Raw genomic sequence first — 23,431 nt, forward strand, 5'->3', positions numbered from 1 at the left:
CCTAGAACTCTACATAAGTGGATTGATATCTTTGGAGTTATTAACTTCTTTGAGATTTTGCTGAAAGCTATGGATCTGCCCCCTACCAAACAAACAAAAAAACTGTGCCCAATGGCCAAATTTTACATACAAGTTCAGGAGTTCATAGAACTTCATCCCTAAAATCTATAAACCCCAAGAGTTTTTGATAATAATTTCAATCAGTTTAATTACATTTCAGTATCATCTATGAGTAAAGACTAGCCAAACAGTACTTCCTGTATAGTCTATTACATTAGAAACTAAATTAACATTTACAAACAAAGCGTTATTCTATTATTATTTTACATTATTTACATATGGCTTGAGTCCCTTAAAATATTTTAATTGGTAGAAAAACCCGTTTTTATAATTCCTTTTATTTTTCTGGTTTCCTTGACATCCCCTCCACCTCTCAGCTCTCCCCTCTCCCCCACACATCCTGGAAAAGGCAATTCAGATTTAAAAATTATTGAATGCTGACCTTGAGTTGTAGGCCTCAAGGATACAAGGAGTTTATCTTCCTTCAAATAAAAAAATAGTGACATTTCTTCCAACTGAGAGTTTTAAGGTATGCAAAATACTAATATACCCTAACTTATGGCTCTCTACTCCACCCCACCTCAACATACATATTCTCTCAAATTAAACTTGATTTTTAAGTCATTCTTCTAGAGACAATGAGAAAGTGAAGTAATAGGGGGCTGGGAAATATAAGGGAATAGTAAACCAAAAAATAATTTTTGTGTTTTTATTTAGTTTTAAAGAAGAAAAAAACAGACGCTAAGGCAAAATAAACCCAGGCTTCAAAAGTGTATCCGATGCTAATAAAATATCATATGTCAACTATAATTTAAATATAATTTTTTTAAGTATATGAGATGAGGAAAACTGTATAAAGTGAACTGACAAAACAGGGTCAGAGGACTATATTACATTATGACACACCCTACCTGGAAGTTAGTTATGCGTAGAGCTAATATGTAATTCTGTGTGGCAGGAGAAGAGTTGAGAAATTTTCAGTATAGCTTGTTCTTTTTGAAAAAGAGAAAAAGTGTTTCCCATCTCAAATATTCAAATGATGCTGAATCTTTGTGCCATGGTGGGAATTTGAAAGTAGAGTAGAGATAATCAAGATAATAAAGACATTAAACAATTAGAAAGAATTAAACCAAGAAAAAATAATTTCTTAATTGGCACCATATATGCAATGAAGCATAAAGTAACTTCGAAACAGCTCACAAAAACTATGAAAGTAAAAAAATTTTAAAAGTTTATCAAGCAAACACGAATACATAGAAATTTTACCAAAAAAATTAGTAAGACTAAAAACAGGATCTACTATACATGCCACATTTCATTGACCCTGTTACATTTTTCTTCATATTTTAACATGTATGAAATAGTAACTTATCTTATAATTGATGTTATCTTATAATAAATAATTTTTTTCTTATTAGTCTGTAAAATGGAGGTGTACTTTACAATCAGCGATATCTTATATTCAATGATAGGACTATACACATTATATGTACTCTTTAATGTAGGTCATTACATTTTTTTGGCAAAAAAAAATATTTAGGAATAAGGCATACGTGTACATTATACCAAACTAATGTTGTACTAGGGATGCTATCCATCACAATTAGGAGGGAAAAAAAGAGGTATAAAATCTGAAAGGGAGTAGTAATGTGAACTAGTATGTCATTTCTACAAGAGACCACTACAAAAAACTGACTGGGTGCAGGTGCATGGGTGTGTGGTTGTTAGTTGGGACAGGGGGAAACAATGATTCAATGACATCAGCAATGTAGAAGGATCATTTTGTAAGAAGGAAGATATTAGTGAGCTCAGATAATATCTAAAAAGTAGAATACAGCAGAAGGAAAGTCAGCAATGAAAATTTCAGTAGAGTTATAAGAGTAAACAATTTAGAGATTAAAACCAGGGAAAATAAACAATAGGAGAAGGCATTTTGAGGAAGTAATAGGAGTATGGTACAAACTAGTTGTTCGAAAGTATCAAGACACTACAGGTAAGGGCCCTATAGAACACTTTAGAAAATTTATTCTATTGGTCTTGAAGAGCAAACTCTGTTGTCTGGTAATCAGCAGAAAATAATAAAAACATTCTAATGACTACAATGATAAACATTACGTTCAATACTTTATTTTTATATATAAACTAGAGGCTCAGGGCATGAAAATTCATGCACTGGAGGAGGGGTCCCTCAGCCCGGCCTACCCCCTCTCACAGTATGGGAACCCTCAGGGGCGGGAGGCAACCTGGTGATCAGGGGAAGGCGACACCCCATCACACCTCTATTGCTGCCACTGCCGGCAGCACAAGCCTCGGCCGGCCCTGGTTACCTGAGCCTCAGGCAGCCCTGGGCAGCTGGCAGCCGGGCAGCCGGGCAGCCGTCATCCAAGGCTTACCTGTGCCTCGGGCCAGCCCTGGGAAGCTAGGGGGCTGAGGGGACTGGGGGGTCTCTGGAGGCAGGCACACACAGTGGCCGGCCTTGCCACGCACCTGCTGCCCCAGCGGAGCTGAGGGGACTGGGCGCCACCATCTTGTGGCTATGGGCGCCGCCATCTTTGAGGGTATGGCAGCAATTAGCATATTTCCCTCCTTATTGGCTGTGGGCGCTGCCATCTTTGCGACGGCATGAGGGTCATTTAGCATATTCCCTCTATTAGATAGGATAAGATATTATAAACTGTATGCCTAATATACAGTATATATTATATACATTGCATATACATATATGGCATTAAAATGTGGTTGGTGTGTGTGCAGGAGGCATCAGTAGTTTAGATATCTCAGATTGGATCTAACAAAACTGGACACTACATGCTGCAGGGCTTACAAACATCAGGCTCTTTGCTTTCGAGCAGCAGTTCTCAACCTGTGAGTTCCAATCCCTTTGGCGGTCGAACGACCCTTTCACAGGGGTCGCCTACGACCATCCTGCATATCAGATATTTACATTACGATTCATAACAGTAGCAACATCACAGTTATGAAGTAGCAACGAAAATAATTTTATGGTTGGGTCACAACATGAGAAACTGTATTTAAAAGGCCAGAAGGTTGAGAACCACTGCTTTAGAGGCTCACAATTCTAGGAAATTGAAGCAGACAAGAGGTTATATGTGGAAGACCACCTATTGTTTTCACTAGCTGATAAGCGTAGACAGAGAACCCCCCCCACCCCCCCCAAAGGCTGGAGCTAGGCGCCACCTCTGTTTGTCCAGACAGTGGTAGCTGAAGCAACTTCCCCATTTATTATTATGTAAATCCTTGCTGATGGGCTAGTCCGCCTGTTGCCTGGGGTCACCTGTCTAAGAGCTATGCTATGGGTGCATCCCAGATCAATAAAAGCTTGGTGAGATCTGAGCACTGGTGGAAGTCCTTCCTCCTGAGTTGGACTTACTCGCCTGGTCCCCCAATATTTCCAAATTATCTCGTGTCTTTTCTCTTTCATTTGTGTGCGGCTCCGCTTCCAGGTCCTGAACCCTGATCCACACGGGACGTGGAAGGAAACATTTACCAACAGTTATATGATTGCTCTACTGGATAATACAATGAATCAGTTACAGAGTTGAGTCTAGGATCAAATTTTTTCAGTCCCAATTCTTATTGCCATGCATCAGCTAGTCAAAGGAAGTATCCAGGAAATGTCAACATAAAACAGAATACTTAAGTGTTGCCTCCATTATTAAATCATCATTCCTGTTATTAAAACATTACTTCTTTTAGGTCTCCCAACAAAAATGCTTTAGAAAAATGCACTGACAGGAGAATTTTAGTTGCTTATTCTCTGGCATTTATAATTCAGTTTTACAGAGCTGGGATGAGCAGAGTGGTTGCAAAAAGAAAAAAAAAGGGTGGGGAATCTGAAAAGGGGCATATACTTCTTTTAAATAAATTGCCATTTAGGTAGAGCACATTTTAAAGTTAGTATTATTTACTATATATATTAAATTAAATCTGTCCTATCATATGTTCCCAAAAAGATGAACTTTACCCTGTACTTTTTGAATAAAAAACTTCATCCAAAATTATCACCATTATAATTGCAAAGGCAGGCTTCACCTGAAAATCTTACCTAATAATAGACAAACATGGTAATTGACCATACCTTCGCTACACCTCCCATTGGCTAATCAGCAAGATATGCAAATTAACTGCCAACAAAGATGGCGGCCGGCAGCCACGAAGTTGGAACGGGCAGGAGGCTTGCTTGCTCCAGTGATGGAGGAAGCCAAGGTTCCCCATCTGCCGCGGCCAGCTCTAAGCTACACTCAAAGCAACAAAGTTTCAATTATAGAAGGTAAATAAACCCCAGATACCTGCTTTCAGCCCGCTGTGGCCACGGAGCTGGAGCGAGCAGGAGCCGGCTCTGAGCTCCACTGAAAACAACAAAGTTTCAATTATAGAAGGTAAACAAACCCCAGATACCTGCGTTCAGCGGGCCATGGCCATGGAGCTGGAGCGCAGGAGGCTTTCCCTCCCACCCGAGCTGGCCAGCTCTGAGTTCCACTCAGGCAACAAAGTTTCAATTATAGAAGGTAAATAAACCCAGATACTTGCTTTCAGCCGGCCGTGGCCACGGAGCTGGAGCCTTGGGTTGCCCTGGCCATGGAGGAAGCCAAGCCCTGGCTGGCTCTGAGCTCCACTCCAGGCTACAAAGTTTCAATTATAGAAGGTAAATAAATCCCAGGGGAAAAAAAGAAAAAAAGGAGAGGCTGGGAGCTTCTGTCACTGGGGAGGCTTGGCCAGCCTGAAAACGGCCCTCAGCCCTTCACCCAGACTGGCCAGGCACCCCAGTGGGGACCCCCCACCCTAAAGGTGGTGTGGCCAGCCTGAAAACAGCCATCAGCCCCTCACCCAGGCTGGCCAGGCACCCCAGTGGGAAACCCCACCCTGAAGGGCAAACCAGCTGGCCCCCACCCATGCACCAGGCCTCTATCCTATATAATAAAAGGGTAATATGCAAACTGACCCTAACAGCAGAAAGACTGGGAATGACTGGTCACTATGACATACACTGACCACCAGGGGGCAGATGCTCAATGCAGGAGCTTCCCCCTGGTGGTCAGTGCGCTCCCACAGGGGGAGCTCTGCTCAGCCACAAGCCAGGCCGATGGCTGCCAGTACAGCGATGGTGGTGGGAGCCTCTCCCGCCTCCTCAGCAGCGCTAAAGATGTCAGACTGCAGCTTAGGCCTGCTCTCCACTGGCAAATGGACATCCCCCGAGGGCTCCCGGGCTGCCAGAGGGATGTCTGATTACCAGCTTAGGCCCAATCCCCCGGGGAGCGGGCCTAAACCAGCAGGTGGTCATCCCCCGAGGGGTCCCAGACTGTGAGAGGGCACAGGCCGGGCTGAGGGACACCCCCTGCCCCCGTGCACAAATTTTCGTACACCGGGCCTCTAGTGGGATAATAAATCACACTTACAAATCCCAAAAACCTACTATAAAAAAGTATTTTGTCCTTATCAATCCATAATCTATCTGTTGTTTCTCCATTTAAACCAGTACAAAGACTAACACTTGCCTAAAGCCTCACACATCATTTGAGATTCAATTTCAAAAATACTATTTTAAAATGAAATGCTGAAAAGCATATGTGGGCTGACATGTTATCATCACAATCTAATGTGGATGAAGCATTTCTATTTCTGAAACTTTCTTAGTAAAAAACATTTCATACTCAATTCTAGTTTTTGCTCTAACAAAATTTATATTCTAACAGTGTTCTAAGTTGTTTTGGGGGGGGGTGGTATATAAGCAGCACACATAAATGGTTTTAACTGAAAAAAAGAACTTTTAAATGAATGTGAAGATAAAAGGTAACAGAAACAGACAAAAATAAAATGTGCTCTAGTTTAAATCATTGTCAATATCAGGAAACAATAATAAATGAAAAGCCACTTAATATTCCAAGTTAATGATTCATTCTCCTGAGAATAAAACATCTTTTTTTTTTCCCTTAATCTTCCAAAATTTGGAAAGTAGAGCTCTTTGTGAAATCCAATTAAGTGATACAACTAATTGTATCTTCAGGTTATGACTTCTATTTGTCCTACTAGCCCAACAAAAGCCAAAAACAGTTCAGTCCAACCAGTGGCTAATTTAAAAATTATGGCTGCTTGGACCTCCCTTCTCCTTCATGTTGTGCATCCTCCCCTTTATCTCTGTACCTACTTCCTATCTGTCCCTGTAAATGTTTCCTGCATTTCTCCTTCAGACACTAACAGGTACCTGGTTAATAACCATTCATTGTTAAACTAAAATTCATCTTATGTATTATTTAGGAAGCTATCTGCATAGTTTTCATAAATTGTATGTATTATGTACTGATTTGCCTTTCTGGGTTTACTTCTGCTCTTAAAAAAATGAAATAAGTGGGCAAGAGAGGAGCAGCTACAAAATAAAAAAAAAACAAACACTGAGATTACCAATTGCATTGTTGCAAATGATTAGATTACAATATAGCAATTAGAAAGATCTTTTAAAGTCCCAAAGGCAAAATTATAAAACATTAAAATAATCAGTAGAATCTTACATATTAGTGTATAAAAGAAGGATGCTACATGCCTATGTTAAATCTGGAAGAAGAAAGATAAAACCATGTAAATTAGTACTCTTCTACCCAATTTCCCAAGGAATGGATGGGGGGGGGGGGGTGGAGAATCTTACCTCCAGATTAGTGTGTAAGGATGTGAAACAACTAAAAGTGTGTATCACCTGTATGTTTGTATATATGCATACAATATTTTAGTAAGAATATATAAGAAACTGATAAATGCGGTTGTTCTTACTGAGGGAAACTGGACAAGTGTGGGACAGAAATGGGAGACTGCTCACTTTGTAACTTTTGTGCCCTTGGAAGTTTGTACCATGCCCATATACTTCCCATTCCCCAAAGCAATAATCAGAGAAAAGCTATATTAAGCTTGTACTGTTTTTACCCAAAGGGAACTTAGCCAGGGTATACAGAGCTAGGGGACCCTCCTCACTGGTATCCTCCACTCCTACTAGAAGAACAAAATCTTCTGATGATAAATAAAGGTTACAGATCAAATCAAATTAGTACATTTTTATAAATCTCACCCAAGTATACCCTACAGTAGAAATACACTTAAAGTATAAATACAGTACTTATTTATCGTGTATTTTCCCAGCATCATCATCTTAAGGAAATGGTATTATTGTTGAAGATTACATCACTAAAAATTCAATGTATTTGTTTTTGCTTCTTAAAATTGTAATGTATTTGTTTTAGTGTAGGAAAGGGGATACTGCTTGCTCTACTACTTTCTATTCATTAAAATTTTTGGAACACAAAAACTAAGATTTTCAAACTGCCTTAGCTGAATATATATTTAGAAAAGAAAAACTCAATTAAAAAGAGAAAATGAATATTTGTAGTCCCTGAATAAATTCTTCATGTCAGTGACTCACCTCTACTACCACTTGAAATTTTGCAGAATAGTTCTCTATCTTCCTTTCAAAAGCCACCAGGATTTCTTGCATAGGAGCAAGCTTTTCAGGACTGGTTTCAAGATCTTTTGGATTCCAGCTGCTGGAAAAGAAGGGCCACCATTTTTGGTCTCAGGAACTCTTTGGAAACATTTAATACAGAGTCCATTCCATCAGTTTTCATAAAAATTGTGTTTTAGGGGAGTGGTTCTCTTTCTGTTTTAAAAGTTCATTTTAAGAACAAAGTAAACCACATATTTAAAAATTTTAAATGTTAATAATAATGTGGAATTAAAGCTGCCAGTTTTTATATTTTTCATGGTACCTAAAAATTTTCAGATTTTGATTATCTTCTGCAGCACTTGCTAGTTGCTACAAATTCAGAGAATGCACTCTTTCTTTTTAAGCAATAAAATTAAGTAATATTATGACAAAGTTGAAAAAGTTTCACATCAGTCTTTTGTCATCTATACTTGCAATGAAATTTTTAACACTAGAATTCTAGGAACAAACCACTACTTTCCTACTAGCTGCTTAAGCTTCAGCTCAGAAATCATCCTGGATTCTTCTTTCTGTCAGTCTTAGTGATTCTAACTCTTCAAATAATTTATTATTCCTTTAGTTATACTCCCTCAGATCTACTGAGTTAGGCAATATAATTAACAGACTTCCACTAACATCTCACCATTCTTTCCACTGCTACGACCTAAGAACTATAACCAATCATTAGAAAAGAGAATTCTAAAATCTATTACTGACTCTGATACTGACCTTTTTAAAAGTTCAACCTTAAAAACAACTAGTTAACCATCCAAGAGAAAGCAGAAAATATAGGGCACAATCTTGCACATTAAAATTCAAATTAAAGTGACTTTTTCCAAAAAGGATTGTTTAAAAATGCAAACTTCTTTTTAAACTTCACAGATTAAATTTTGTTAGACAGCATCACATTTCTTTCTTCACCTTACTCTGCTCATGTAGACAATACATAAATGCAACACTAGGCTGCCCACTTGCTCTGCTCTTCTTTGAGGACACACTTAATGATTCTGGCAAGGAGTTGGCATAAATTGAAGATCAATCAACTTTTAAAAAGTTAAGTATGTACATGAGGCCACGATTGAAAATTAATCAACTTGATGGAATTATAATGAGCACTCTTCCCACAAAATAAGAAAAAAGGTGCTTGACCTTGGTTTTCTTGAATAAGTGTATACTAAGAAGTGTGTACTGAAAGCTTATTATGTGCTTTGTGCTATAAGGCACTATGAACATTTATCTAAGGATCAAAACCTTGAGAGATTAAACAACATTCCAACACATATAAATGTGGTTAAATGATGGAATTCTCCAAATTAGCTTTTTAAGTTTCATTATATTAAGTATTATTTATCTTAGGTATTCTGTAATAGCGGTAACATTTTTTGAAACTCTCAGAAGCTCCTCAAAAAAAAGAGTAGCTAGATAGAAAAACCAAAACCCATGGACAATATTCATAACAAAACTTAGTGATAGAGATCTGGCCTGTATTTCTGTGGTTACAGTGCTGGCCCGTTACACCAAGCATGTCAAACTCGTGGCCCGCAGGCCACATGCGGCCTACAATGAATATTTTTGTGGCCCAGCCAATATAATGGTATGTAAGAAATGTTTTAATAAAAGTTTCATAACTTAATTTTTATAATATCATGTTATACATAATTAATAACGAACTACAACATTCACTAATAACTCATTACTATAATCGTGTTGCATTCATTTCCCTTACGCACCTTACACGCAAGGTACACCATTTCTCTCCACTAATACTAGCAGCGAATCTTTTAGCAGCCCATTGCCACGTCATTAGTCTTGGACTGACTTGTTTGATGTGCACAACAGGAAATATTTCACTTTCAGAGAACAAGAAAAATAGGTTTATTTGCAATACGCTTATTAAGTTGTGCAGTTATTCAGTATCTGGTAAGTTAATGTTCAAGAAAAAATATTAATTTTTATTTAAATGTTCTATTATCTTATATTAACGATTACTCATTTATTTCAGCCCTTTGTATTCAGCATGTTTCTATCGAAATAAACCTACATTTCTATGAAAATTGAAGCTTTTGTTTTTTTGCGGCCCACATAAACTTAAGCCTTGTTTATGTGGCCCATGTTAGCCTTTCAGTTTGACATACTTGCGCTACACAAAGGTTGCAGGTCCCATCCCAGGTCAGGACACATACAAGAAGCAATCAATGAATGCATAAATAAATAGAACAACAAATCGATGTTTCTATCCCCCGCCCCACTCTTCCTCTCCCTCTAAAAAATAATATTAGTAATAATCAACAGGGAAGAATCGAGGTCAAATCTCATACAAAGTTATTAGAAGAGACTAAGAAACAGAATAACATTACTACAATGGAACACTAGAAGAGGCCTACAAAACAGATCAAAATTGTAACCTACTTCAGAACAAGCTAAAAGACATACAACTGGGAAAGGACAATGGGGGAAAAGGGGACATATGTAACACTTTCAATAATAAAGAATTAAAAAATAAAAAGACATACAAGATATGAAAGAACATGTAGAATGAGTTAAAAGATGTCCATATAAAAGAACACTAAATCTGAAATTAGAAACATTGAAGATTAAAATAAAAACTCAGGAAAGAATTAGAAATGAAAGAAAAATATTTCTGAAATAAATATGAAATAAAATGGAACATGATTACAAATACTAGTAAACAGAGGCAAAAGAAAAAAGTACTTAAATATAAATTTAAAAAAGAGGTAATGACAGGGATCCAAGAGAAAATGACAAATATAGGAGTTAAGCAATGAAGATCCAACATACATGTAAGGAAGTCATGGGAAAAGAAAAGTCAAACCAGGAAACAGAATTATTAAAAAATGAATTTTTAAAGTTACTGAAATAAAAAAATTTGAAATTACATGTTAAAAGACCATACCACATGCAGGCATGTTTTGTCTAAAAGGAGTCTCTTTACATTTAAAGATATAGATAGGTCAAACACAAAAGCATAAAAGAAGATCTATCATGCAAACATTAAGCAAAAAAAAGGCTGCAGTGGCCACAGCTAAATGCATTAACTATGATATATCTATACCACTGCTGTGCAACAAACAAGTAATCTGAGCCAGTTACATCAGTTTAAATTTTCTAATAACCTCATTAAAAAAAAAAAAATAGCCCTCGCTGGCATGGCTAGGATAGTTGAAGTGTCATCCCATACACCAAAAGGTGTAGGTTCAATCCCCAGTCAGGGCTTTGTGGGAGGCAGCCTATCAATGTTTCTCTTTCTCTCCTTCCCTCTCTCTAAAAATCAATAAATTTTTGAAAAATAAAATAGCCTAGCCGACATAGCTCAGTGGTTGAGTGTCGACCTACAAACCAGAAGGTCACGGTTAGATTCCCAGTCAGGGCACATGTCAAGGTTGCGGGCTCAATCCCTAATAGAGAGGCATGAAGGAAGCAGCTGATCAATGATTCTCTCGTCATTGATGTTTCTATCTCTCTCTCCTCCACCCTTCTTGTCTGGAATCAATAAAAATATATTGAAAAAACAAACAAGTAAAATAAAAACAGGTAAAATTAATTTTATAATATAAATTATATAGTGCATCTTTGTCCTATGCAGAACCCCCACAGAAAACAGAATAACTTATCTCACTTCATCAATGCACTGCATTACTGGATCCTGTTTCAAGAAAAACAAATCTGCAAAACTGCACAATTCATGTAAATTTTTAAGTTTCAACTACCTATCAATATTCTAGTTCCAGGTTTCTCTTTTATTAAAGGGGGCAGAGGTACCTCACAGGAATGCTGTACTTCTATCAACTGCAAGCCATTTTATTTCACAAATTTAATAACTGAAAAAAATTTAGATGAAATTAAACAATAAAATTTATCATAACTTCATCTAAAATATACTGTCAAAGGAGAATCAAGATGGCGGCAGAGGTAAACACCGGAAATTGCTGCCTCGCACAACCACTTCAAAAATACAACTAAAAGACAAAATGGACATCATCCAGAACCACAGGAAGGCTGGCTGAGTGGAAATTCTACAACTAGAAGGAAAGAGAAAAGCACACTAAGACTCAGAGGAGGTGCGGAAGTAAAGTGCAGAGGTACTGAGGCGCACGTGGAAAGGACTTGGCAAATGAGGACACGGTTGTCTTTTTCAATCGGAAGGGAGTCTCAAGCTCCCGACTGCTCTGAACTCCAGGTCCTGCGACTCTCTGGGGACCCAGACTCATACGGGGAGAAACTGGACTGTCTGGCATCGGTCGGAACTCGAGGGCAGCTTTCTCTTAGAGGTGCTTGCAGCGATTACAGGGACACTGAGATGTGGGGCCTCTTAGGGTAGGACTGAGGAGCAGCCATAGCTGCTTGCTCCACCCTGTTGATCCCCCGAGACCCCGCCCCACCCAAGCTGTGCACAGAGGCTTTTGCATATGAAAGGCCTGGCCCTTTGCAATCTGAAAATTACCTAACAAACTGCAGCTGGGTCAGACAGACCCAAAACTTCCAAAAGAAGGCCCATGGCCCCACAGCAGCTTGCACTGCTTCACAGCTGGGCCTCATCTGGGCACCTCCAAACCCCAAACAAGGAAGAGGAATCTGCAGATCTCTCCAAAGCTCCTGCTGGGTAGCCTAGGCAGAGGCTAAATTAGCACCTCCTTAGAGATCCAAGAGCCAGTGTACCCAGTGGTCAGAGTGAGACCATCCAGATTACAACTCCTCAGATCCATAAGGGATACACTCGGGACAGACTCAGTGAGCACCAAAGCCCCACTGAAGCAAGTCTTGCCCCAGAAGGGTGTCTCCAGCACAGAAGTTCTCCCACTGCAGACACAGCTGATTCTCACTGCCAATTGGCCTGGAGGTCAATTCCTCCCAGTGATCCTACAACAATCAAGGCATAACTACAACAAGACTGTGCACAAAGCCCACAAGGGGGTACACCAAGAGTGTCCACCTCAGGTAATTGGGGAGGCTGAGCCACTGGGCCCTATGGGACACCTAGTACACAAAGCCACTCTATCAACACAGGGAAGCATAAAAACTGCAGAGACAAAGAAACAGGTCACAAATGACAGAAATGGAGGAAAGCAAACTACTGGATATAGAGTTCAAAACCACACTCTTAAGGTTTTTCAAGAATTTTCTAGAAACCGCTGATAAATTTAGTGAGACCCTCAAGAAATCTAGTGAGACCCTCGAGGTTATGAAAAAGGACCAACTAGAAATTAAGCATACACTAACTGAAATAAAGAATATTATACAGAGTTCCAACAGCAGACCAGAGGATCCCAAGAATCAAGTAAAAGATTTGAAATATGAAGAAGCAAAAAACACCCAATCGGAAAAACAAAAGGAAAAAAGAATCCAGAAATATGAAGATAGTGTAAGGAGCCTCTGGGACAACTTCAAGCGTACCAACGTCTGAATTATGGGGGTGCCAGAAGAAGAGAGAGAGCAAGACATTGAAAACCTATTTGAAGAAATCATGACAGAAAACTTCCCCTATCTGGTGAAAGAAATAGACTTACAGGTCCAGGAAGCGCAGAGAACCCCAAGCAGAGAACCCCAAACAAAAGGAATCCAAAGAGGACCACACCAAGACACATCATAATTAAAATGCCAAGAGCAAAAGACAGAGAGAATCTTAAAAGCAGCAAGAGAAAAAGTCAGTTACCTACAAAGGAGTACCCATATGACTGTCAGCTGATTTCTCAACAGAAACTATGCAGGCCAGTAGGGAGTGGCAAGAAATATTCAAAGTGATGAATAGCAAGAACCTACAACCAAGATTACTTTACCCAGCAAAGCTATCATTCAGAATTGAAGGTCAGATAAAGAGCTTCACAGATAAGAAAAAGCTCAAGGAGTTCATCACCACCAAACCAGTATTATATGAAATGCTGAAAGGTATCCTTTAAGAAGAGGAAGAAGAAGAAATAGGTAAAGATACAAATTATGAACAACAAACATGCATCTATCAACAAGTGAATCTAAAAATCAAGTGAATAAATAATCTGATGAACAGAATAAACTGGTGAATATAATAGAACCAGGGGCATAGAAAGGGAGTGGACTGACTATTCTCAGGGGGGAAAGGGGTGTGCGGGGGGGGGGGGGGGTGCAGGAAGAGACTGGACAAAAATCGTACACCTATGGATGAGGACAGTGGGGGGTGGGGTGGGGTAAGGGCAGAGGGTGGGGTGGGAACCAGGTGGAAGAAAGCTATGGGGGGAAAAAGAGGAACAACTGTAATAATCTGAATAAAGATTTAATTTTAAAAAAATAAATAAATATACTGTCAAAGAGAAGAAAACTTCTTTAGTGTAGTTCAGCCACTTTCATCCTCCATCTCTTACAAACTTTATATCCCAAGATGGGCATAACATGACCATCAATATAAGTACCTCTAATTTTAGTTTTGTGTGGGTTTTTGTACAGAGAAGTATTTAAAGTATCTATCAATTTTATTTTGCCTATTTTCCTTGTATTTGGCCTAACTATTGGGAATTCAACCTAAGGCCACAGAATACAGCAAAGCTTACTGATGAAGATGAGTGAAAACCTGTGATTTTAGTTTACCTGGGAAAAATTTGTTTCTAAGAAAGATCAAACATTCAATTAAAACAAGCTGGTCAATATTATGACATATCTATTGTTAAACTAAGGGCTACAAATTTACCTTATAGGAAGTTTTTCTAGGAAAAGAAGGTTATAACAACTCTAACCCATTTAGATAATGACTTTTTTTCCTTATGAAAGAAAATAAAAAGAACCAATATTGCCCTAACCAGTTTGGCTCAGTGGATAGAGCGTCTGCCTGCGGACTGAAAGGTCCCAGGTTCGATTCCAGTCAAGGGCATGTACCTTAGTTGCAGGCACATCCCCAGTGGGGAGTGTGCAGGAGGCAGCTGATTCATGTTTCTCTCTCATTGATGTTTCTGACTCTCTATCCCTCTCCCTTCCTCTCTGTGAAAATCAATAAAATATATTTTTTTAAAAAAAGAACCAATTTGTTCAAAAACACTTTAGAACCTGTCTTTCAAACTTAACCTGAAAATCTTGTCACATTCTTTTGAATTATCCAAAAGTGTGGGAAACTTTTATCGTCTGAAGTGGAATTTAACTTTGGAAAAAGTTGAGTCACATCTCTAACTGTAACATTATTATTACTCGAATGCAAATAATAAAAATGATTTTGAACTGCTATAGTAACCAAAGAGCATACAATCAAAGAATCTCAAGAATGGAAGAGACTTCAGAGTCATCTACATTACTCCCCATCAACCCATTCAATGTTTGAATACCAGTTACACATTTCCAAGTGATTGTCCAGCCTCTAGTAAACTCACTACTACTTTCCAAGACAATCAATTTCAGTTTGGATGGTTTGAAATACTGGAAAATAGCACCCTTCTAGTATTTACATATATTACCTTAGAACTCCCACATACTAACTTAAGTTATACTCCCTATAATTTCTGTATTTTTGGAATTTTAAAAAAGTATATAGAGCCTGGCTGGTATGGCTCAGTGGTTGACTTCCTACCTATGAACCAGGAGGTAATGATTCAATTCCTGGTCGGGGCACATGCCCAGGTTGCGAGCTCCATTCTCAGAAGGGAGCATGCATAAGGCAGATAATCAGTGAACCTCTCTCATTATTCATGTTTCTATCTCTCCCTCTCCCTTTCTCTCTGAATCAATAAAAATATATTTGTAAAGAAAAAAAGTATGTAGAAACATGGGGAGAAAAGGACAGAGATCAAGAAAGTAAAAATAAAAAAAAAACACTATATATAAAATGCATTATAAAGTGGAGGGAAATGTTTGTTTTTTTGTGTATTGTTTGTTTTTTCCATTCTCTCCATTCATTGAGAGCAAGCATTATCTCACAGAATTATAGCAAATCAAAGATTGTTATTAGCTGGTCATTAAAAAAAATTATAAAGATACAGTGTTGCTATCACTGTGGTAGTCATCACAAGAACTAAAAATACACATATGATAAAGTTTCTAGCTACCGGAAGCTTACAATTAACTCAACAAACATGCACAAGGGTAAATAAAATATACTATATAATCAAGCACAACCTATACTCAGAAGATGATTTTATTAGAGTAGGAATTTAAGCTGGGTTTTAAAGAATGGGAAGAATTTAGTTTTATAGAAGGAACTGCATGCAAAAAGACATTTCCAACAAGGACAACAGCAGAACAACAACAACAACAAATAAACCAAGAACACACCATCAGATTTTTTCAACAGGAAGAGCTGTCTCTATACAGCCAAAACTCTATGTTGTAAAGCATCTGGAGTAAGGTCAAAGACACAGGATGAAACCAGATGGCAGAGGTATTTGACTACCAATTTAAGAACAATAAAATGTTTATGATTCTCAGAGGAGAATCAATGCAAATCTCTTAGGAGTGAAGTACAATTATCAAAGCAGTGTTCCAGGAAGATTATTCTGGATGTGGTGTGTAAAATACATGAATAGTGACAGTGATAGGAGCATCAGAAATAAGCTAAAACCTAAGATATGGTAGGAAAAATAAGAATGAAAAGCAACACAAGGAATGAACAAATTAAGAACTGATGGAATAGAGGCACAAGAAAGAAAGGAAAACCACAGAACACTACAAGCTTTTAATATTAACTGGAACAATGACATTAAAAATAAGAAAGTCTAGACAACCAGATAATTATCTACATCCTAGATTTCTCAAGTCGCAAGTAAACCAACATCTACCATTCATAACTATGACTGGAGCCAGAATTTCTCACAATGAAACAATTTCATAAATTCTTTTTCCTCTTTCCATATGGAACATACAGAGGTTTTGTTGATACTTCCATAAAGCAACAGTTAATTCTGATATTCTATTCCTTAATCTACTCAAATGCATAATGTTATCACACACACACATACACACCATCCACATGTGGTCATATTTATTCCTTTCTCTTAACTTCTATCATTGCATTAACATCTAGCTGTCTTTGCTTAATTGCCAAGCATTTTTCATAAAGCAATAAGATTTATAATTACTTCACAAGAGTTACTGAATATACAAAAATAAGTAAAAAATTTAAAGTCATATTCAAATTTCAGTGCCATAGAATCAACCTAACCGGCTAACTCCAGCCTCGTAGAACATGCACATAAAATGGATGCCTGAGAAAACTACCAATTACTTCATGTTAAGGATATCCAAGGTTTCTTAAGAATGGTAAATCCATGAACAAAAGTCTCCAAGAGGCAACCTTAAAAAAAGAACTGAAACTCATGGCAGAAGTCACTACTGGAACAAGAGGGAAAACCCATGTCCACAAAAACATAACAACTGAATGTATGACAGTAAATGAGTTTTCCTGTGGAGAAAGACAAAAGGGCAAAAGAGATAAAGATAAAACTGTAGAAAATCTCCAGTAAGAGGGAAAAGTAGAAACATAATAAAAAACAACAACAAAAAACCCCAGAAACTAAATAAACAAAAAAACAGATGCAGGATAATAACTTTAGCATCTTTTATAAAGAGAAAGTTTAAGATAGCAGTGGTTCAAATAAAGCAGGAAGGAGGATGGAGAGTTGCATTTGGCCATTAGGGATAACTAGTGTTCTCGGTGAGTGCAAACTTAGCAGAATGATGGGAATAAAAATGAGTTAGTAGAAAGAAAAGTAAGGTGAAGAAATGAAAATACAGGTAAAGACCTTGCTTAAGGAATTCAACTGCTAAAGGAAGACAAGAGCTAGTCCCTACCGTGGTCGGCAAACTGCGGCTTGAGAGCCACATGCAGCTCTTTGGCCCCTTGAGTGTGGCTCTTCTTAAGCCTTAGGAGTATCCTAATCCTATCTAATAAAAGAGAAACATGGTAATTAGCCCTACAACCGCTACCCTTCCCATTGGCTAATCAGCGAGATATGCAAATTAATCAACAGCCAAGATGGCGGCTAATTTGCATATGTCAACCCCAAGCCTCAGACCGAGGCTTTAGGCTGGGGCCTAGGCGGAGCCAGCCAGCGATCGGTGGCGGGGAGTTGGGGGTGCCCCGGCCCTGGCCTAAAGCCTCCGCCAGAGGCTTTAGACTTGGGCCGGGCGAGCCAGCCAGGGATCCTTGATGGCAGTTGCGGCAGTGAACTGGGGCGGAGCCAGCCAGCGATCATGAGCCAGCGATTGTTGATGGCGGCGGCTGCAGGGAGCTGGGGATGCCCCAGCCCAGGCCTAAACCCTCAGCCTGAGGCGTTAGGCCTGGGTCAGGGAGGAGCCAGCCAGCAATCGTTGATGGCGGGGAGCATGGGGGGGCGGGGGGGTCCGGCCCAGGCCTAACACCTCAGCCAGAGGCTTTACGCTTGGACTGGGGCGGAGCCAGCCAGCGATGGGCGGCGGGGAGCTGGGGGTGCCCAGGTCCAGGCCTAAACCCTTGGCCTGAGGCTTTAGGCTTGGGCCAGGGAGGAGCCAGCCAGCGATCATGAGCCAGCGATCATTGATGGCGGAGGCGGCTGCAGGGAGCTAGGGGTGCCCCGGCCCAGGCCTAAACCCTCGGCCTGAGGTGTTAGGCCTGGGTCAGGGAGGAGCCAGCCAGCGATCGTTGATGGCGGAGGCGGCTGCAGGGAGCTAGGGGTGCCCCGGCCCAGGCCTAAACCCTCGGCCTGAGGCGTTAGGCCTGGGTCAGGGAGGAGCCAGCCAGCGATCTTTGATGGCGGGGAGCATGGGGGGGTGGGGGTGGGGGGGTCCGGCCCAGGCCTAACACCTCAGCCAGAGGCTTTAGGCTTGGACCGGGGCGGAGCCAGCAAGCGATCCTTGATGGCGGCTTTGGCAGGGAACCGGGGCGGAGCCAGCCAGCGATTGTTGATGGTGGCAGCGATGGGGAACCAGGGCGGAGCCAGCCAGTGATCCTTGATGGCAGCGGCAGCAGGGAGCTGGGGGTGCCCCGGCCCAGGGCTAATGACTCGCCAGAGGCGTTAGGCCCGGGCAGGGGCCATACCGGCAATTGGTGTGAACTACAGAGGAAACACCTTTTCTGACTGCTGATTGGCTAAGCTCCCTGTATGCCACTGGTAATATTCTTAGTAACTTGGGTAATGAGAGTCCAAATAGGTGATCTAGGGTTTTTTTACTACACTCCTGGAGACAAAAAGGAAGGTCTGCTGTTGGAGGGTTAAGAAATGTCATATCCTGCCCTAGCTGGTTTGGCTCAGTGGGTAATGCCTCGGCCTGCCCAACACAGATTCTGGGTTCAATTCTGACCAAGGGCATGTACCTAGATTGCAGGTTCCTCCCTGGCCTGGGCCCAGGTCAGGACTCATACAGGAGGCAACCAATCAAAGTGTTCCTCTCACTTTGATGTTTCTCTCTGTCTTTCCCTTTCTCTTCCACATTCTCTAAAAATCAATGGAAACATAGAGGAGAAGGAAGGGAGGGAGGGAGGGAGGGAGGGAGGGAGGGAGGGAGGGAGGAAGGAAGGAAGGAAGGAAGGAAGGAAGGAAGGAAGGAAGGAAGGAAGGAAGGAAGGAAGGAAGGAAGGAAGGTCATATCCTACGAAAGACACTTCTTGAAAATGCCTAAAGAAAGCTGTCATTTTTTCATGGTAAAGGGACTGGAGTCCGTGTTGATGAAAACACCTTGGTGGCTGCCATGACTGGCAGTGGCTACAACAGTGAGGTGATGGGGCTGTGGCCTTCCCCTGATCAGCCCAGTCAACTCCCACAAAGGGAGGCCAGACTGTGGCTTAGGCCCACTCCCCAAGGGGAGCAGGGAGCAGGTAGTAGGACATCCCCTAGGGCTCCCAGTATGTGATAGGGGGCAAGCTGGGCTGAGGGGACGCCCCCCCCACCGTCCAGTGAACAAATTTTTGTGCACCAGGCCTCTAGTTAAGTTAATAACAATGTACCTACCTATATAGTTTAAGTTTAAAAAATTTGGCTCTCAAAAGAAATTTCAATCGTTGTACTGTTGATATTTGGCTCTGTTGACTAATGAGTTTGCCAACCACTGCAAGATAATGGTTGGCACAATATGAGTACTTAAAAATTGCTTACTCGCTGAACAAGCAAACAAATGAATAGACAAGTATAGCAGAGTCAAGAACTGTATGTTAAGGGAAAGAAGGTATTGAGAAAGACTTCTTTATGGAAGGAATGGGTGATGCAACATATTTCAAAGAAAAAAGAGATTAAAGATGCATCCAAGTGCATTAAATTTTTTAATTAGGTAGAAAAGCAAGAAAGAAGGCTGAGGATGAAAATAAAGGTAGAGAAACTAGCAACCAACACCATCTCCCCACCTAACCCCTAAAACAAGAGAGCAAACAGCAGGAAGCCAAAGCAAAAACACTCAGAGGTTAGAGTAGACAGAAAATGAGAGGGAAGAATGTTTTGTTAGAATATAAACAATGAAGTAAAATGAGCAGGGTTTAAAAAAACCTTTCCTTCTGGCTGAGCTGGTTTGGTTCAGTGGTTGAGCAATGAGCCATGAACCAAGAGGTTACTGGTTCGATTACGGTCAAGTCACATGCCAGGGTTGCGGGCTCGATCCCCAGTAAGGGGCATGCAGGAGGCAGCCAATCGATATGTTTCTCTCTCATCAATGTTTCTATTTCTCTACCCCTGGCCCTTCCTCTCTAAAATCAATAAAAGCATATTTTTAAAACAAACAAAAAAAACCCCTTCTAGTCCAAAATGTAGTCAAAGCTAAAGCAAAATGATAAAGATATGAAAAGAGGGAGTAAAAACGCCTATAAAGCCGTGGCCAGTTTGGCTCAGTGAATAGAGTGTTGGCTCAGTGAATAGAGTGTTGGCCTGCGGACTGAAGGGTCCCGGGTTCGATTCCAGTCAAGGGCATGTGCCTTGGTTGCGGGCACATCCCCAGTGGGAGGTGTGCGGGAGGCAGCTGATCGATGTTTCTCTTTCATAGATGTTTCTAACTATCTCCCTTCCTCTCTGTAAAAAATCAATAAAATATATTTTTTTTAAAAAAACGCCTATAAAATGTTGAAGACAAGTTCACTAAGGAAAATCACATGCCTAAAGAAACTGGACAATTACAAATGTAAATATCCCCAAAATATCCTATCTAATAAAAGAGAAACATGGTAATTAGCCGTACGACCGCTACCCTTCCCATTGGCTAATCAGGGCGATATGCAAATTAACTGCCAGCCAAGATGGCGGCCGGCAGCCAGGCAGCTTGAAACTAACATGAGGCTGCTTGCTTCAGTGACGGAGGAAACCAACGTTCCCCGCCTGCTGCTGCAGGCCTCTGAGCTGCAACTCTAAGCAACTATGTTACAAATATAGAAGCTAAACAAAACCCCAGAAACCTGCTTTAGTCCACCGGGCTTCAGCCAGCAGGATCGCAACATTGTTTCAAATACAGAAGGTAAACAAAGGCCAGAAACCTGCTTTCAGCAGCAGAGGCCTAAGAGCTGGAGCCAAGCCTCAAAGCTAAAGCTGGCCCAGAATAAAAAATAAAAAAAAGAAAAAAAGGAGCGGTTGGGAGCTTCAGTCACCCGCCAGCCTGAAAACAGCCCTCAGCCCCTCACCCAGGCTGGCCAGGCACCCCAGTGGGGACCCCCACCCTGATCCAGGACACCCTTCAGGGCAAACCAGCCGGCCCCACCCGTGCACCAGGCCTCTATCCTATATAGTAAAAGGGTAATATGCCTCCCAGCACCAGGATCAGCGTGACAGGGGGCAGCGCCCAAACCCTCTGATCGCCCTGCGACTCTGTGTGTGACAGGGGGTGGGGCCACAACCTCCCTATCTGCCCTGCTCTGTTCGTGACAGGGGAAGGCGCCCCAACCCCCGATCAGCCCTGCTCTGTGCCTGATAGGGGGGAGCTCCCCAACCCCCTAATCCCCCTGCGGCTCTGTGTGTGACAGGGGGCAGCGCCCCAACCCCCAGATCGGTCCTGCTCTGTGTGTGATGGGGTAGAGCCATAACCTCCCCATCGGCCCTGCCGTGAGTGTGAGAGTGGCGGCGCCCCAACCCCCTGATCGGCCCTGCTCTGTGGGTGATAGAGGGCGGCGCCCCAACCCCCATCCCACAGGCCCTGCTCTGTGTGTGACAGGGGGCGGTGCCCCGACTCCCCTATCGGCCCTTCTCTGTGAGTGACAGGGGGGAGCTCCCCAACCCCCTGATGGGCCCTGCTCTGTGCGTGACAGGGTACGGAGCCCCAACACCCCTGATGGGCCCTGCTCTGTGCGTGACAGGGGGTGGCGCCGCAACCTCCCCATCGACCCTGCCTTGAGTGTGACAGGGGGCGATGCCCCAACCCCCCAATCGGCCCTACCCTGAGCGTGACTGAGGGTGGCATCGCAACCTCCCAATCCGCCCTGCTCTGTGCATGACAGGGGGCGGCGCCCCAACTCCCCAGTCGGCCCTGCTCTGAGCCCGACCAGGGGCTGCACCTAGGGATTGGGCCTGCCCTCTGCCACCCGGGAGCAGGCCTAAGCCAGCAGGTCGTTATCTCCTGAGGGGTCCCAGACTGCGAGAGGGCACAGGCCGGGCTGAGGGACCCCCTCTCCCTGCCGCCGAGTGCACAAATTTTTGTGCACCAGGCCTCTAGTATTTTATAAATGAATGGCCCTAGCTGGTTTGGCTCAATGGTTAGAGTGTCAGCCTGCGGACTAAAGAGTCCCCAGTTCGATTCCAGTCAAGGGCACATGCCCAGGTTGTGGGTTTGATTCCCCAGTGTGGGGCATGCAGAAGGCAGCTGATCAATGACTTTCCTCAATGACTTTATCATTGAGGTTTCTATCTCTCTGTCCCTCTCCCTTTCTCTCTGAAATCAATAAAAATATATATATATATATATTTTTTTTTAAAGTTTAAATGAATGAATTTTAGTTGTACGGCCTTGGTGTTCCCAAGAAAACACTAAGTACTATATCAATAAGTGACACTCATCAGTAATAAACAAAGAGCCTGCAAGAGAAGATTACTAAAAGATTTATAGATACACAATGCATTAAAAGTGGTACAAAAGTTAATATGAAGTATACTTGCAATAATGGACAAAGTCTCACCAAGAAGTTTTATTTGGCGGCAATATTTATGAGAGTCTACACAAAATGAGCTAAGAAACTGGAGACCACAAGTAACATTTCTCTACAATAAAAATACTCTTCATTTTAACTCCTCAATATAGGCAATGAAAATTAATAAATACAAGTTGTTAAACAATGAGGAAAAATGAAAAAACTTGGGGTTAATGAACCAGTACAAAACAAAATTAAAGCTCTAGTATTTACAAAAGTATTAAAAAATCAGTCCTTTCCAAAAAAATGAGAAGCACCTAATAATAAATCCAATAAAGACATTTAATCTGACCATGAGCCACATTTTAAAAAGTTTTTGATTAAAATTTAAGGTGAGTAAACTGCATTTAACACATTGTATGCGGGAAATGTATTTATACGTTTTACGTTGACTGGTAGTAGAGCGTGGGACAGGTATTTTATAGACGCGGGATACGTTTTTTATAGACTAGCGGTAGAATGCGGGTAATGTATGAATATGTAAACTAAAGTTATCATAATTTTACTGAACGTTGCCATTTGCACAAAAAATTAGGAAAAATGGCCCGCGCCACCTGTTAGCGCACGATAAAAACTACCCGCAAACAATGTGTTAAATGCTAATAAAAATTAAAATAAGTTTTGGTAGATAACTTATTTTTTATTAAAAATAAGCATACAGTAATTCTAACACAGCTATGATATGGTACATGCCCTAAAAACTTACTTTCACACAAACAACATCTATATATATATATATATATGTTATACATGTAACACCAACTGATAGGAAATCTTGAGGCAAAAACTTAAGTAGTTACATTTTACAGAGTCGCACAAAAAATAACGTTTTTATTTAATAGCTCAAC

At 41.1% G+C, this 23,431-nt stretch overlaps 1 protein-coding gene across 9 annotated transcripts in view; it reads right to left on the reverse strand.

Annotated features, from left to right (window-relative positions):
- The window catches only part of SMAP1 (small ArfGAP 1), a 126,597-nt gene that overhangs the window by 67,668 nt on the left and 35,498 nt on the right, over positions 1–23,431 (reverse strand). Inside the window, exon 4 of one of the 9 annotated variants that reach the window (XM_059701248.1) lies at positions 7,487–7,607. The exons of the other annotated variants lie outside the window; for them this stretch is intronic. Within the exon in view, the coding sequence (XP_059557231.1) occupies positions 7,487–7,558 (72 nt within the window). The 5' untranslated portion in view covers positions 7,559–7,607. The remainder of the gene's footprint in view (positions 1–7,486; positions 7,608–23,431) is intronic. 9 annotated transcript variants of the gene reach the window in all.

The sequence above is a fragment of the Myotis daubentonii genome, chromosome 6 (assembly GCF_963259705.1).
Source record: "Myotis daubentonii chromosome 6, mMyoDau2.1, whole genome shotgun sequence".
NCBI classification, from domain to species: domain Eukaryota; kingdom Metazoa; phylum Chordata; class Mammalia; order Chiroptera; family Vespertilionidae; genus Myotis; species Myotis daubentonii.